General features: G+C 39.5%; 1 protein-coding gene and 1 non-coding gene across 3 annotated transcripts; one reads left to right on the top strand and one right to left on the bottom strand.

The window, feature by feature from the left end:
• Nucleotides 1–1,670: 1,670 nt before the first annotated feature.
• Nucleotides 1,671–17,045, bottom strand: dpysl5a (dihydropyrimidinase like 5a). Of its 2 annotated transcripts, none has more exons than XM_033643512.2 (13): nt 16,892–17,045; nt 13,370–13,640; nt 10,050–10,208; nt 9,147–9,326; nt 8,941–9,009; nt 8,731–8,775; nt 8,512–8,587; nt 7,052–7,208; nt 6,818–6,959; nt 6,448–6,590; nt 6,124–6,331; nt 4,698–4,866; nt 1,671–3,423 (listed from the first exon to the last, which is right to left on the bottom strand). In XM_033643512.2, exons 2-13 carry the CDS (start codon nt 13,628–13,630, stop codon nt 3,338–3,340), a joined length of 1,695 nt encoding a protein of 564 aa, XP_033499403.1. In that variant the 5' UTR covers nt 13,631–13,640; nt 16,892–17,045; the 3' UTR covers nt 1,671–3,337. The 2 variants fall into 2 exon arrangements, with proteins under 2 accessions (XP_033499403.1, XP_033499402.1); XM_033643511.2 differs by lacking the exon at nt 16,892–17,045 and adding an exon at nt 13,836–13,961.
• Nucleotides 5,050–5,121, top strand: trnaw-cca (transfer RNA tryptophan (anticodon CCA)). The gene has a single exon. It is a non-coding gene; the product is annotated as a tRNA-Trp (tRNA).
• Nucleotides 17,046–17,754: the final 709 nt, after the last annotated feature.

Raw genomic sequence — 17,754 nt, 5'->3', positions numbered from 1 at the left:
AAATGGATGAGCGTTCTTAAAATGTGGAGATGTTTGTAATCTATAGGATATTATGCAATGGTTTTACTGGTCGGGTCCACCTGTGATCTAATTGGACTGTATGTGGCCCATGAACTAAAACGAGTTTGACACCCCTGCCCTAGAGCCAAGTGTTACACAGATGCCCTACCTAAAGTAATTGCACAAAAGTCCTATACAAAATTAGTGCACAATGCCTTACACATAGTAACTGCACAGATGCAAGTTATTGATTACTTTCATCAGCAATTAACCAGGCAATGCTTTTCTAGATTAATTAATGTATTCTTTGGTTTGTAATGTCACAAAATAGTGAACATCCATCCATCCCAGTTTCTTACAGTGTTGCAGTCAAGAGCACGTAAACTGAAACCAAATCTTAGTCCAAGACATGACCAAGACCCTAGTGTATCGAGACCAAGACAAGACCAAGACTTTTAGGTAATGAGAGCGAGTCAAGAGAAAGACCAGACCAGTGAGAGTCCCTCACTGCACGACACACATATGATGAAATGCGTCCATACATGGACATGCATCCATAGGCACTCCTCAAACTGATCTGAAAAGTCCATGAAAACCTCAGCAGAAAACAAATGCAGATTCCTTTTCATGCATACTGTAATGTACCATGAGAAATATCTTGATAGACCAATCAAAAGGCATAACAGAGGTGATTTTTTTATGTGAGAATTTTCCTTTGTTTTTGCTATGAGAAAACAAATACCAACACAAAGAAGCTAAAATCAACTTAATCATCTTTATTCAGTACTCCCTTTTTGTACAGGTAATTTAGTAATAACCCCACAGTTATGATCTTGACTAGTCTTAAGAAAAAAATCCAGAATCCTCTTTGTCTGAGACTGCGACAAGACCAAGACCTTAAAATAATAACCATTCGAGTACTACAACATTGGTTTCTTAAAACCAAAAGCGATATTTTCAAATGTCTTGTTTTGTCCAACCATTAGTCCGCACAAAAAATATTTACCTTACAATGGTAAAAGAGAAAAGGCAGAAAGTCCTCCTATTGGACAAGATGAACTCAGAGTCTAGGGGAGTTTTTTTGCTTTGAGAATGACTAAAACAATGAATTGACTCTCAAAATAGTTGTAGAATATTTTTCTGTTGATTGACTTTTAAGTTAATCAACTAACTGTTTCAGCTCTTATAACAAAAGTCCATATTAAAAAAAATTATTTATTTAGAACCCTACTCAAATGAAAGTACACACTTATTATCTGCAGATAATGTACTGCTGTACAAAGTTGTATATATTTATTTTGTATTTGTTTTTGAATTAAATATTAAGGATAATTACCTCGTTGCTGGATAATAACATCTGCGGCCCTCAAACAGTTATTTCCACAAAACTTCTATAGCTAAATAAGTACAGCAAGAAAATCAGTTATTTGTGACACTGACAGGATCTGAAACGTGACAAATGACTCCAACCAAACACTAAGTAAAGCTGTCACATAAATGTAGTGGAGTAAAAAGTACAACATTTCCCTCCTAAATGTAGTGAAGAAGTAGTATAAAGTACCATAACATTTAAGAGTTTTAAAGTAAATTATGTTACAAGTGCAATACTTGAGTAAATGGACATACTTCCTTTCCACCAGGGGTCAGCAATCAGACACAGGACTCAGTTGGAGATTTCATTGTGATTTATTTGCACTCAAATCATGTGATAAAGAGCTGCAAGAGGAAACAAGAGATAAAAGGAATTCAATGTGATGACACATTGTTCAGCACCAGTGTACATTTGGGAGGGGGAATACACAAGTTTCACTGGAGCTTCTAAAAGTGAAATCTGGCCCAAAACAAAAAACAAAAAAACAATGAAAGTGGGACTTTTGCTGAGGATCCTCTGAACACAACTAAAAGTAAACATGATCAAAATCTTGTGTGCATCTCTGCTTCAACTGCAGTTTTGACAAAAACACAACAAAATCAATTACTAAGACAATCATTCACAGGAAAAACTGTAGCTAAACACAAAACAATAAAAATACAGTAGTAGTATCAGTGCTTTTTCTGTTGTTGTTAAACAAGCATGCCTTCCAGTTCTGATGCTGAGCTCTCAGTGGTGCACAGTGTGAAGGCATCTGATCCCCTGAAGAAATGACATTAATCGACTAACTTGTCTGCTGTTACATTCCAGCACTGTGAATGCTAAAGAGGATCACTTCACCTTCTCTATATGCTTCACAGTGGTGTTTTACATCCGAAGTGTCAGTCAGAGGAACAGGTTGAACCCTGCTATTTCAGACCAGTAAAAAGTGCCCACTCTAAAACAAACAACAGCAATCGACATGTCATTATCTGCGCCGGTGGTGTGGGACGATGTGTTTGTGGGTGTCACTGTTCTCAGGTGAGAAAAAGGCAGTTTGGGTGAGACTTTTTGCTCTCTGTGGAAAAATGGATAAAGGATGCTGCATAACAGGAGCAACATCAGTGCTTATTACAGTAGTTCTAACTCTGCTACCATGCACAATACACACAGCATAGGTTCATTCACATTTGGTGGGGGTGGAACAGAAGTCTGTTCTGCTATAAGGCTGTAAACATGATCTGAACTGCTAGTCCAACGATAACAAACTACTGAGCAAAGACCTCGTTATTACTTAGGAAATAATTCTAACGAAGTAGCATCGACGGAAAATAGCACAAATAATGCAATATAAAAAATAAATAAACAAGCACATAAAAAGGTTAGCTTCCATTAAGATATTTTTCCTCAATTGGTCAACTATATTTTTCATAACTGGCATATTAATGTCATGCCGACACCCATGTAATAATTTATTACACTTCATTTACCATGGCTCGCAGTAAAAAGACATTTGTGATATTTGTGACATTAAATCATGTAAAAAGGCATCTAAATAGTACATGATACAAGTGCAAAATCGTATTTTACAGTGAGGTAACACAATCGCATCATAAAAACCATGACTCACCTTCATACTCCTAAAACTATTAGTAACATATTTCCCCTAACATGATCCAACAGCCAAAATAAATCACTGGCAACTCATTTTTTTTATTTGCTACTTATATTTGGTTACCATTTGACTGAAATTTGGTAGCTATAACTTAGCAATAGTTTTCCTTGATCCATATTCCAATATTGTAACAGCTATGTCATACAGATTTACAGTCCTATGTAACTGTGCTGAGTTTAAAATAAAAAAACATGACTCCATAACCCCACACATGTTCTAAGCTTCCAGAAAGAACAAACAAGTCATCTTGTTTGGCCAGATGTTTCCCTCAGGTGTCATTCTTCCGCTTCACGTAGTGGCCGTCTGATTGGTTACCAGATCCCGCTGGATCTCCCTCCAGGAGGAGCAAGGATCCTGGCCGAGGATCTCTTTGGAATATTGTCATCGATCTGGGCACCTGGAGGAAACATGAATACATACAGGAGTTCAGCAATGAAACATGAGGAACTGCTATTTCCTAGTGGTGTTAATGTGCATTTCAGTTATATTTTCTTGTGGTATTGTAAAAGGGGACTCTAAATAGCTTATGTTAAGCTCCAGGTAGATTTAGGCAATGCAGTATACTTCAAAAGATCAGTTCTTCTCATTCCATTTAACATGCTGCTCAAACCAATTAAGATTAATGGAAAGCAAGGGCATTGGTTTCGTTGACACTGGGGGACTCACATATGAAATGGGGTGTTTGGTGGTTGTCTGCCAGAAATTTTTGAACATCAAACACTTAGTTTCCTGCCTTTTTTGGGAAATGTTTGCACCAATTTGTGCATTTGCATAAGTTTAGGGTAAAAATGTCTTTAATTTAGTCCATATTAAAGTCCTCAGGGTGCACAGTAGCTCAGTGGTTAGAGCAGACGTCCCATGTTCAAAGGGTTCTCTTCCAGCCTGCAGCCCTTTGCTGCATGTCATTTCCTCCCTCTTCCCCTCTCACACCTGAGACTGTCCTGTCGAATAAAGGCAAAAATGCCCTAAAAAAACTAAAAGGTGTCTTGCATGCTACTTACATGTTTTTATTGGAGGGGACAAATGCACATATTTCTAAATACTGCTTCCCCTCTGAAATCTATACCTAGGATGACAGGTATTTGTGTGTGTAAGTATACATTCATGGCCTGAATAATGGTTATACACAGAAAATTATGTCAACTTCCAAGAAAAAAATGAATCCCCAAGCACCTATTGAAAATGTATTGCCATTTTACTCCACTACATTTATGTGACCTTAATTACATGTCAATTCCCATCTGTTCCTTCATCTCCTTTTAGCTCTCCTAATGTCAAATCTCTCTAATTAACATATAAAATTACTTTTAAAAGTGTACTTGATAACTCTTAGGTCTGAATATGTATACATGTGAAGAATAAGACTGAAAAAGGATGTGTAAACCTTCTATATTTCTTGTTATGCAAAGCAATTTGTAAAATTTTTTTGAAAACTGCTATAAAACACAAGAAGCACTGTCCCTCTAAGTTTCTGTAACTATGGCGCCCCCATCATGCCAAATATTGTATGTTTTAAAAGTTGGAAAAGCCTTACCAGTGTATGAAAGAATACCCGAGTGTCCAGGTATAGAACACAGCCTAAGACATACTCCCTTTTACACTCTTAGCATCATTGTATGAAAGAAAAACAGAAATTTTCTCTGATATCTGCATGAATTTGTTGATTCTTACCAGACAGGCTGAAGCTGGACTCTTGGAGGTCTCTCACGCCACCATGCCGGGTACAGGGGCGCGTCGGAGTGTCCAGATCTGGAACCCCGAAGTCCCTCTTTCCTGAGTTGGCCACCGCAACAACGTCACCTTTGTAGGGCTCCCGTTCGACAGCTTTCACAGCCTGGCACTGGTAGATCAACATGTCAACACACATACACATGCATATTACACACAAACAAATACTGTCAGGTTAATGAACATGTTGATGCAAAAAGAATGGTAAGAAAAGTAGTTCAAGGTTCAACATCAACAATGGTGAACTTTGTCAGAGATTGATGACAAAAAACGTTTTATTCCTCTGCACAGCATTGACTCTGTGGCCCAACGGTAGCGCGTCTGACTCCAGATCAGAAGGTTGCGTGTTCAAATCACGTCAGGGTCAACAATAATATTTGTCGTTCAGGAAAAGAGTGAATTTGGCCTCTTAATGGTGACAAGACAAGCACAGAGGAATACAGTACATGAAACAAGTGTCCAGTTTATGTTTCTACCACATGGTGGAGACCTAATGGTCACAGACACCATTACTGGCCGATAGTATGTATTGTGGAATTCTCTCCTTCGCAGATCAGACTCATCAAAGTCTGATTCTTCTACTGACAATTCGGACCAAAGAAGGAGGGGAAAGGGAAGGTAGGAAAACAGGAAAAAATAAAGACAGAAGGAGGTAAAAATGAAATGGAGGAAAGGAACGAAAAAAAAACAAAGAAGGAAACAAGGAAAGTAAAAAAGTCTATAAAGGGAAAATTAAGGAATCAAACAAGGAGGTAAGAAAAGAAGGAATGAAGGAAGGAAAGAAAGGAGGGAAGGAATTAAGAAAATAATGGAAGAAGGAAGCAAAAAAGGAAGACTTAAGAGGGAATCAAAAGAAGGGAGGAATGAGGGAGGGAAAGAAGGAAACTAAAGAAGAAAATACGGAAACTACGCAGGGAAACTTGAGAAGGAATCGAAATAAGGAAGTACAAAAAGGGAATAAATGAATGAAGGAAGGAAAGAATGAAGAAAAATGGGAAAAGGAAACAAAGAAACTTAAGTTGGAAACTAAAATGGGAAACTTAAGGAATTAAATAAAGCAGGTAAGAAAAGCAAGACTGGGGAAAGGAAAGAAAGAAAAGAAAGAAGGGGAAACAAGGCACAAAAGAATGGAAGAAGGAAACAAAAGAAGGAAACTTAAGGCATAATAAAGGATACTAGGAAACTAAAGAGGGAAATGTAAGAAGGAATGAAAAAAGGTAACAAGGAAACAAGGAAATCGAAGAAGAAAACTAAAAAGGGGAACTTAAGAAGGAATTAAAAGGAGGAAATAAGAAAAGAAGGAGTGAAGGAAAGAAAAGAAAGGAATGGAAGAAGGAAACAAAAAAGTAAAGACAGTTGTGTCTGATACCTTTTCCCTTTGAACCATCTTTTTGTAGAGGTAATCTGGAAAGGTCCTCAGCGGGCAGAACTTTCCAGAGCCCTCAGCACATGTAAACATGCCATTTTCATAGACCAGACGGCCACGGCTGATGGTGACCAGAGGCACGCCGTGACAACGAAGACCTTCATACAGGTTCATATCTCCTCCCTGGACCTGGTTGTCCACAGAGATGGTCCTGCAGACAGAGATGACCCAGTTACATCAGACAAAAAGCTTATCAGCTTCAGGGAGTCGAGATAAAAGCTGCAGAGAGACAAGCTGGTCGATGAATGGATGGATCGAGTTTCATACTTGGATCCCTCGGGGTCCCAGACCACCACATCAGCATCTGCTCCTGGGATGATCCTTCCTTTCCTGGGGTAGAGGTTGTAGATCTTGGCTGCGTTTGAGCTTGTGACTGCAACAAAGCGATTCTCATCCATCTTTCCTCCAATCTGTGAATCATAACAAAGGCTTAAAGATGTTTATATTCTTAAGAATGAATCCAAAATCACACAGCAACTCACTAAAATAACAATGGCACCAAAAGGAGAAACAGATTTTTCTTTGCTCGACTGCATGTGCTTTATTTTCTTTTTAAAGTTCAAACGATAACCATGTAAACAAAACAAATGTTCTACCTGTGCAAATACTCAGTCAGGAACAAAGGAGCTACACATACCACTCCTTTCTCCCAGATGACGCTCATACGATCCTGAATCCCAGGAAGCCCGTGGGGGATCTTTGTAAAATCATCCTTGCCCATGGCCCTCTGTTTGATGGTGAATGGACGGTGGTCAGACCCCAGAACATTCAGAGTGTCACTGCGGCCCAACAGAGTGAGATGGAAGGTCACATTTATTGCTGCAGCAGTGGAAGATTTTATAGTGTGAGATTTTATAGAGTGAATCCTCACTTTCCCAGCAGGCTCATGAGGAAATTGGGAGTATTGGGGTCCAGGCGGAGAGGAGGCACCGTAACGTGGGCAGCAGCATGGGCCCAGTCATGGTGATAGTATTGCATACCGTTCAGCACAGCGTGGGCTATGGTTGTCTCACCGTGGACCACCTTACCTGTGGTTAGATAGTACAATATGAATGCACACTAGATAAGATGATAGTGAAAAGAGAGTTGTGTGGAAAGGGGCAGAGATAAAGCAAGCAACCCATGACTTTCACTCTAAAATATACCAGTGACTATTAAAAATAATTTTAATTTAACAGAGAAACTGGATTGCAGAACAAAAATACAAGGGCTAGGAGGGAAGTTGATGTAATGGAAGCTCGTTACATAGGAGTTTAGGCACTATTGTCTCTTAGTATTTAACACAAAATGGAGAAATAAAGAAAAATGCTAAAAATAGTGTGTGGAAGGGCAATTAATCAGTGTCTGTGAGTCACTAGTTGACGGTGTCAATGAAAAGATCAGCACTACGGAGGTTTCTCTAAAGCCAGAGTTTGAAACTGTTATTTTTATTTGCAGTCATACGGATCTTCAGGAGACATAATTCACTTTTACACAAACCTTTAGACATATCTCCAAAGTACAGAGAGAGAAATTAAATATTGATTCTAAAACTTTGTGTCCCACTTTCTCCAAAAAAGGATCAATCTCGGCTATTGGTCTGACGACGGGGGCAATGGCCAATATTTCAGGGGGGTTCTGGTTAAGCTAGCGTATATCCAGCCCAAGACTTTCTCTTACATGTGCCAGTCATTCTTTACAGTTTGATGAGCAACTTAAGACAGGTCCAGACAATGTTCCCCAAATATCTATAAACAGCTATCTGCATATGTGTGCAGATGCATTGAGAAAAACCTTTAAACAAAAAAAAGCTAAATTGTCAGATGATAGCTGATGGGTTCTGATATTGCATTTCAGCCAATGCGCTCGGCCTCCTTGGCCCTCCACAAGGACTGTTAACCTCCATCCAACTAAAGCCTGCTCAGATGTGATCAGTCAATACTACTCAGACAACAAATGGAAGCCAGAATGCTTACGATACCAAAGTCTTGTCCCGTAACCTACTACAGACATATGCAGAAAGAGGATGAATATTTGGGCAATTCTAAAATATGTGGGCATTGTCCACCAGTGCTGCTCCATGTTCCCCACACCAAGAGTAATGGTAATGAGATTTCAGCTGGTTAGAAAGAAACAAATCTGTTTTTTTTTCCATTATAAATCTCCCCAGGTGAGTGAACTTGATGGAGCTACCCTTGTATAATTTAGAGAATTACAATTTCAAAAGGAACTCTCTTATTATTTCATAAAAGCAATTACTTTCTAAAATGTAAGCACTGCATTTTTTAATTTTATTTTGTTTGTTTTACATTATTTGTGTTGGAAGAATTCCCAACAGAAAATAGGCCTTACCCTGCATCTTGGCTGTAGCCACTACATCTCCTGCAGACATACTGGACACATTGACAAGATAGATTGGGCAGTGGGCCTAGCAGAAAACACACACACACACACACACACACACACACACACACATACACATGATACAATATGTCAAATAGAAGAACTGACCTTGATTTTTCACCATTATATACAATAATGTTTTGTATGTGTCAGAGATTTCTCACTCACCCTGTTAGCGATGGTTATTGCCCTGTGGGTCGCCTCTGCTTCCAACTGTGAAGGAACAGAAGATTATGAGGAATCATAGTGGGATACTTAGATAGAGACTAGATTTATTTAATCACAGAAATAATATTAACACTCTTGATAAGAGTCTGAGTATAAAAAAAAGTATTTCAGCTTGACTGACAGTAGCCAACATAACCCTGACTATCATACCTCTTCAGGCCTGCTTATTTCAATCCCCTCTGGGCCACTGATGCCCAGGTCCAATGCTTCTTTTGCACCCTAGGAAGAGACAAGTGAATGCCATGAATTATGTATGCATCAAATTAATACAAAGTTTATTAACACAAGCATTTAATTTGTGTTTACTATATATATTATAGACCTCATGAAAAGGGTTTGCAGTGATTCCCTCTTACCTCTGCCACCAGTTCTCCGTTCTCAGCATGGACTCTTGCTATAGCTCCGATGTCCTTACAGTGCTGCAGAACCTGGAAGAGCTCGCTGTCTCTCAGCATGAATGTGTCCTTATAGGCCATGAACATCTGAAAGGAGTTCACGCCCTTCTCCCTCACTAGCTTCTCCATCTCAGCTCGTACCTGCAGGAAGGAAAAATGTAAATGAGCCTGAAACAAGTAGCCTTACACAAAGAAGAATCCCAGTCTCAGCAATTGCTGTACTGTATTTTGTGTCTGTTTGTTATTTGGTAGTATATACATTTTATTCTTGTGGATTTTCTTGAACCCAAATATCAAGAGCTTCTTTCTGATGACAACATTTTGAACCAATGTTTAACAATTGTACAGTCAGAATTGCTTTACTGGCCTCAAGTAACCAGAATGCAACACAGTGCATGACATTTTGTGTTTTAAAGGGATATTTCTGATCTTTTGAAATGGGGTTGTACTTATCCATAGTCAGTTTATTACCTGCAGTAGATGTGAATCGGCGCACCCCCAGTTTGGAGAAGTAGAATATTTTCACTGTTTTCCCCCATTCAGTCAGCAATTTCAAAACTATCCCTTTTAGTATGACACAATTTTCTTTTGTCCTGGCATTACAAAAATCTTGTTTAGGCATTGATTCACATCTTTATGTCTCTACCTATACATACAAGAGCTGCAAACATGTATTCTCTAGAGGCTCTTAAAAACTGTTCTGGGAATTGTAGGACGTGACTAAAAGTGGTACAGAGAAAATAAGAAACAATCTCTTGAACATTACAGGCTGCTCTCCAACAGCTACAGACTTGTCTTTTTGCCAAACCATGATTCTGACTATGGAAAAAAAATCATGAGGAGAGGGCGGCAGTGCTGAAGTACCTTGGGTCCCCACCAAGTAACTCCCACGTGCAAAGCGTAGTCACAGCAGGCTTTGGAGTCGGCCGAGCTGCGGCACTTCTCATAGGCTTCCAGCAAAGACTCATTCTTCTCTGGCAGAATGTGTCCAATCACCATTGTTGTACCACCAGCTAGAGCAGCCTAGAAGAAATGCAGACAACAGTTCTCAGGTTTCTTTTAATGTAGGTTGTAATTCTGTGATTAGTATTGTGTTGTTTTCTATGTTTTTTGGATGTCACTTAATCATTTGTGCTGATAGTGACTTTTTTGCATTTAGATCTTGCAGTGTTTTTTTAATCAACTGCCATTAAAGACTAAAATGAACTGAGGTTAACTACAATGACACCTTAAATTAACTGAAATTGATTATTAAACTTAGGCATTAAGTGACATTAAAGCAGAAGATATTGATTTATTAAGCCCATAAATACTGAAGATTACTATTGTAATCTACGGATCAACACAGCTCCTGCTCTGGGCATAAAAGTAGAAGCCTCAATTGCCATTAAAGCTTATCTTTATGGTTATTTGCTGACGACTGCTGAGGGAAATATAAATCCTTCAGTAGTTAAAGCACAGGACTGACTGCCCCGCACGGATTAATCAAGAGGCACTCAAAGCAATTACTGTATAATATCGTCATGGTATCAGCACTTCTTACTTTTTATTCTCCAAAAAAGCAGATTTAGATGTTTTAAAGACACTCTACAGTAAATCTTAATAACCCCAACAAGTGAAAACAGACTGTGTTTTGTGTATAAGTGCATGCTTCACCGAGCATCTGTCAGCTGACCCTAGAGAGTGGAGTGGTGTGTAGTGGGAGGGAGGAAGAGGGGGGCGTGTGTCTGAGAACCATTGTCTCCAGGCACAATGGCGTGAGTGAAAAGGCTTTGCAGCAGTCTTTGCAGCAGCCCCCTGGTATCCATGGAAACAGATACTGATCTGCATTTGTCTCCGGACTTATTTTGGAGCAAGCAGGGAGGGGCGAGGAGGGAGACGGGAATGAGGAGGAGAACAGTGGAGAATAGTGTCTGTCACCAGCTTCTACCAGCCGTGGTCTGCCTGTCCAGTCACTAAAACAACTCAAAGCCAGCCTCCGTCACCTCTCATACTCCATCATCTCAAAGTGCTACGGAGTGATGAGTCATCGTGGTGCTCTGAAGCAGAGTGGGGTATCCCAGTCTTTATTAGCAGCCATGATGACTTCATTTCACACTTTCTGGCAACCTCGCCAGCAGCAGACTGCCAAATCATCTTTGTGTGATGGTGGTAAAACACAGACTCTGCAACCTTGTGATACTTCCAGAGTCTGTGATGGTGGTAAAACACAGACTCTGCAACCTTGTGATACTTCCAGCAAAAAACACATAGAACTGCCAAGTAGGGCCAGAAATCTACTGATCTGTTAAAATGTTTAAGATGCCCATCCAAGTCTGGTCTGCATGTAGGCTCTCAGTTAATTCTTTGATCGCTATTTTATGTGTATGATTTTAAGGGATTATCCAGGTTCTGTCTGCTGTTTGTCTGGTTCATGATTAACACTCTTAATTTTGAAACAGGATTTGTGACATCTGGCTCTCTGAGGAGCATTTTACAGATCTGACTCCAAGCTGTCCAACAGTCCTCTAAAACTCAAAGATATTCAGCGTACACTCATAGGAGACTACGAAAGCCAGAACATTTTTTAGAGCTGGAACCAGGTCATTTTTGCTATCAGCGTCATCGATGACATCAATGACTCATCACTGAGTCTGTGGTGAATTTAATTTGTAAAACAACAGAAGCAACTGTACTAAAAAACAGTTAAATCATCCTGCAACCACAAACCATGGACATTTATGAAGCAGCAGCCTAAAATGTAAGAAGGCAAAAAAAAGGGCCTAAAGTTGAAGGAGCTGATGGGATCACATTCCACTGGAGTCATACCTTGTATAGTTCCATGTGACAAATTAATAAATAAAATATATTTTTGCTTTAAAAAATGACAAACAAAACAGTCTTCAGCTACTTTATGTCACATGTTTTGGTCATGTCCAAAACTATTTCATTTCCGGGATTTAATATTTAAAATTGTTTCAACGATGTTTTGACAGCTGGTTGCCCCATCTATGTCCATGGCAATATTTGGAGTAACTCCCCTAGATGTTAACTTCAGTAGAGCCCAAATGGACATTGTGTCTTTCTGCTTACAGGACATTGGATTAAGGATGTTATAAATCATTTACAATTGGAGAAAATCCTTTGTTTCATCAAAGGATCAAGTGCACGCTTCTTTGCCACCTGGCAACCATTTTTAACTTTTGTAGCAAATACGGAAGCTGAAAAATTGTTATGAAACATGTTGTACTTCCCCTACTTATGTCACACAAGTTAATTTGTTGTCACTTTTCCTTTTTTCATTTATTTATTTAATTACTTATTTTTTGTTCTTGGCTATTGTATTTCCTTTCACTGGTCTGGATTTCTCTGTTTGTTCCTGGGTTGGTTGGTGGGTGGGGTTGTCTTTTTGTCCTTGTTGTTTCTATGTTTGTTTGTTGATGCTTTGTGCATCTTTATGGAATTATCAATAAAAATACCTTGTTTAAAAAAAAAAAAGACGAACATATCTATTGATTATAAAATAGTATCTTACTTATTATCCAAACACTTATTGATTAATCAACTAATTGTTGGGGCTATACCTCCAAAACTGATGCCTTGCTTGTAAGAACATCCAAAGTATGTAACCACTTAATAACTGACCATACTTCTAAGCAATACAGCCCTTTTAGTGTTTGAAGTGTTACCATCATCTACCTAGTTTAAATAACTTAACACACTGTTTGCATTTAATCATTCTATCTTAATGCTTTAATACTTTATATCTAACATTATATCTTACTAATGCTGTTTTCCTTTCATTATGTTCCAATTTTATCATTTTACTTTCACAGCAAGAGCGATAATGTCTAAAATAACCAACATATTTGAAGCCAAAATATTAAGACAGCTGTCTCATGCCATCAAAACCAAACTAAAGAAGCCTCTCTGATATCTGGGCTATAATTAGCACCAGTGAAAAGCTTTCTTCCTCCTCTCTCATGAAGAAAACAACACATTTGTGATCAATATCAAAGTTAGGAGGATATCCAAGAGAGACAAGTTAAATTTAGCACTATTAAACCAAGTTTCTGGATCTTAAGCATTCTGTCATGCTTTGACCGAAAAACAAGCTCTTGTCTACAACTAGGACAATGCAAGTTGCCCTACTTCCTAAACTAAACTTCTCTTCTTCTTTCCTCTCACTTCCAGCAGGACCTTACCTTGGTGCCGCTGTAGAAGTCATCTGCCGTAGTTGCATTCATGAAGGTCTCCTCCAGGTGGACGCTGGTGTCGATGCCCCCAGGGAGGACCAGTTTCCCCGAGGCGTCGATCACCTTGGCTCCACCTGGGATCATCAGCTCTTTCCCCACCTGCTGAATGATGCCATTCTCGATGTAGACATCCGCCTCCTGGGTGCAGTCGTCGTTCACCACCTTGCCGCCCTTTATCAGGATCCGCACCATCGCTGAGCTGGAAGACATGGCTATAGCTCTGTAAGGAAGAAAGAGAGAAAAAGATTTAGTAATGATTTTTTAACCCTGTTTATGTCAGGTGTTGTAAGCAGCTGCAAAACTGAGGTGAACTGACCAAATTGAAAACAACTAACTAAAAAAAGCACAGGAAAAGTTACAGCTCCAGCAGCTTTTTCTACAAGAAACCTGAGAAAGAAAACATTTTTTACAGTACCTCATCTTGAGGCAGTGTAGTAAGTCAAGCAGAGACAAGGATCAGTGATGCTGCTCAGTGACCAGTCCGTCAGGCTGTGACTGACATCAGCTACAAGACTGAGCAGGCTGTGTCAGTCAGTGCCTGTGACCTGACGTCCCAGTGGACAGTGATGTAGTGGTATAATAGAAAGAAGCTGAGTCCAGTTGTGGATTACAATAAGGCAGACAAGGGTCAATAAGACCATTATTTTAAAGGGACTAAAGCAGTGTAAAGCTGCTTACAATGATGTCCACTCACTGAGAGGCTGTACAGTAACAATCATAGTGGCTAAAAATTATAAACTAAGAAAGCTGAGGTGTTTTTCCTTCTAGTACATTCATGGCAAACAGCTCTACTGTACCCCAGTGCTTCCCAGCATGGCAATTAGTATCCTCGACGGGGGTCACAAGATGATTCAAGATTCATTACTTTATTACCATATCAACGTGATGGAGTGGAATTTGTCTTTGTGAGCTCACTTTAACAAAGACAGAAAGATAAAAATTAGCAAAGCCACTCCCTCATAAAGCACAGAATACACAAAACAAAGTAAAAAAAACAGATATTTAATAATCGTACCCATAAAATAATTAAAAAAGCATTAAACAAATTAGTAAAATAAAATCTAACACATAAGAGCACCACAGAGAGGATACTAGAACCTGCAGGGAAATTAGCAGCAGCATCAAACGACCCCCTAGATAAAGTGCTCTGAGTGCATTAAAAACATCTGCCCTGTTGCATCATTTTATAACCTGCCATGCTGTTTGTAATATTAAGGAGGTGGACAGCAGCTCTATTTTGTCCCTTCTTGCAAAATGCTGAATACTTCTACCTCTTCAGCATCCAAAATGCTTCTAATTAAAGAATCAAAAATGTAAAATCACTGTATAAATTAAGCTTCTCATCAACATGCATCCTTTGATCATGGGTGGATCATAAGACACGGGACCCCCGGGAACTGTTAGACAAAAGGCCTCACCACCTCCCCTACTCAGGATGAAGACACACAGACTTTGTGGTGATTTTGCCTCTTTTTTGTTGCCATTTTGCATCTCTTTGTAACCATTATACATCTTTGTATCTCTTTGTGGTTGTTTTGCCCCTTTTTGTAGTTACTTTAAGTCTCTTTGCAGTTCCTTTGTGTCATTGTGGTCTTCTTGTGTTTCTCTGTGGTCAGTACGTGTTAAATTGTATTTTTTCATTTTGCAGGTAAAAACCAGGGGGGCCCCTGACACTTTGGGCCCCTGAGCCTGTGCCCATGAGGCCTGTTCAGAAATCCATCCATGCCTGTGATGAGGCGGCGTCACAGGTAGGCCTACAGTAGATGGGCCTTTGTACTGAAGGATCACAATCAGGGTTGTAGCCACCATTGAGGACAATGAGGTCATGTCCTCTATATTTTTTCTGGGAATTTGATCATTTTAGCAACTTGTAAGGAGTTTACATTTTACAATTAAAAATGTGCACATGGTTTCAGCATTTTTCAGCTCAGTAAATTTGAATTGGGTGACTTTTGGAATCAAAACAGAATAATGGATTCAGTATTCAGAATTTTAATCAAGCAACATTTACACCTTTATGTTGCTAAATTAATTAGTGAATTTGGATACATAAATTGCTATTTAAAAATGTGCAGACCCACTCACTTATTAATGTCAGGTCCAAATTTTCTGAGGGTGTGTCAGGGCCTCCATGACCTCAGTATTTCCACAATTCTGGCCACAACCCTGGTCACAACCACAATGGTTGTTCTACTCTACTGTGCTCCACTCTGCTCTTTAACAACCCAAACATCACAGGAGAAATAATACAAAATTAATTTCCTCCAGCTTTTGGGTAAAGTGGGTGTGATTATTGTCAGTTATTATTATGTACTCATCAATAACAAAGACACAATCTCCAAGATCTGCCTCCTCCCTTCCCTTCCCTTTTACACCACTGTATTAACGATGTGATGTAGTGTGAGTGTGCCCATCTTGCGTGCTTGCGTGTATGTGTGCGTGCAGGATGCGTACGTCTGAGGGTGCGGCAACTTTACTGCATGGCATGGACTCCTCCACACATGCAGATCTGATGGCTGATAATGTGCAGGGTGGGTTAGGACGGGCATTAATGCTATAAAATAATTTACAGGCTGCAAGTAAGAGAGAAAGAAACACTCGTGCAGTATATCCAGTGTTCCCCAAAACCTGGAGGCAGCTACAGGCTATAATGAAGTTATTATCATATACATGGCCTATTGCTCACTGACCACTGTGGAGTTGCGCCGGTCGGTCAATAATAAACAGGTGAGCTTATGTTACCTGTTTATTAAAGACATGCACAATAACAAATGTGTAATAAAACATGAATTCATAACAGATTTAATATGCAGCTACAGTATAAAGTGCAGTTTACACACGTGTTTTAAACCTTCACTTTGTAGTACATTTATAAAACTATAGGCCCTGGTATTTTATCGGTTAAATGTCTTAATATTTTTTTGACTTGTGCATTAAAATCTATTAAATCCCTGCTACAAATCAAACGCAATCGTATGTATATGTCAATAGTATCAAATAGAATAATTATTGAGGTGGATAATATAATATTACAGCTTCAGTGTGATCGCAGCGGGATGATGACACTTCCACTTGTGCGACTTGACACAAAGAAACCGGTCTCCATCCGGCATGATCGGCTGCACAGCGTTCATTAGCGACCTAGAAACCGCCTTCCCAACTCTCAGTCCGCCCTAGTCCCTCCTCTCCCTCCTCCACAATGAAGACAAGCTTGCTATCTAACGGCGCAAAGTGGCTCCACACTATAATCACACCGCCCTGCTGCCAGGTTAAGAGGTGTAGCTGCACTTCAGGGTGTGTGTGTAGGTCCAGGGAGGGTGGCAGGAACAGCAGGCAGGGCAGACACCCAGACTTGTAGCCAGGGGGCATAGAAACAAAGTCTCCAAGCTCCAGGAGAGGGTTCCCCCCCACACAAGACAGGACTGCTGCAGCCAATTAATCATTATAAAGCTGAAGGTGTGGAGCACATACCTCCTCTCTGTGCCTGCTGCTGCTGCTGCTCCACTCGGCTCTCCGCTTACTTTCTGACAGGAACAGACTGCTACACAATCCGTGGATGGCACTTTCCAAGGAGATACACACGCACCAGATGGATGCCTTCCTGGCCGGTCCGGGACCAGCAGACCGCAGCATCATCACCGTCAAGTCAGCGAGGAAATGCAGGTAAGACTTCCGGTTATGACTTTCAAAATAAAATCCAAACGTTTTTTATTTGCAAAGGAGTAGTGTGACAAAACTTAGACGTCAGTCAGATTGTGTCCTATCTAGTGTCAAAAACATGTTTTTTAAACCACCTGCACTACAGTCTGGCCAGCCATCACATTATGGCTGAGAGTGTAAATTGAGCTGATCAATTTGAAGCAATATACTCTCGATAAACTATATATATAAAAAAAAAAAGCCACAGAGGAGTAGCATATTTAGTATAGTTAGTGCTACTCTGTCAGAATTTAGCATAATAACCAGGTTACTTATTTGGTTACCATAGCTCCTTAATGTAGTTCTAAATAAAGGAACGGTATTCAAATTGCTTTTTTTCCTGGAGGAGGATCCCTGGACCCCCTCTTTTATTATGGATAAACTGCATTCAAGAGGCAGTCTAGATAAAATGTATTTTCCCCCATTTTCACAGCTTTTATTACTAGTCTCATATATTTGTAAGTTGTATATGAGTAAGATACTTTCTCCCACATTGGTGCTCTAATGTGCAAATATTGGACTGGAAAAAAAGTTTTCCTACTGCCTCATACTGTATATATTTACTTAATACTACAGCCATGAATTCCATACTTACATGCTAAGATATTATCTTAATAATAAAATCATAAATTAAC

This window comes from Epinephelus lanceolatus, chromosome 15 (assembly GCF_041903045.1).
Source record: "Epinephelus lanceolatus isolate andai-2023 chromosome 15, ASM4190304v1, whole genome shotgun sequence".
Classification (NCBI taxonomy): domain Eukaryota; kingdom Metazoa; phylum Chordata; class Actinopteri; order Perciformes; family Serranidae; genus Epinephelus; species Epinephelus lanceolatus.
Note: the sequence above shows the minus strand (reverse complement) of the source record. Positions and strands in the feature narration are given on the sequence as shown.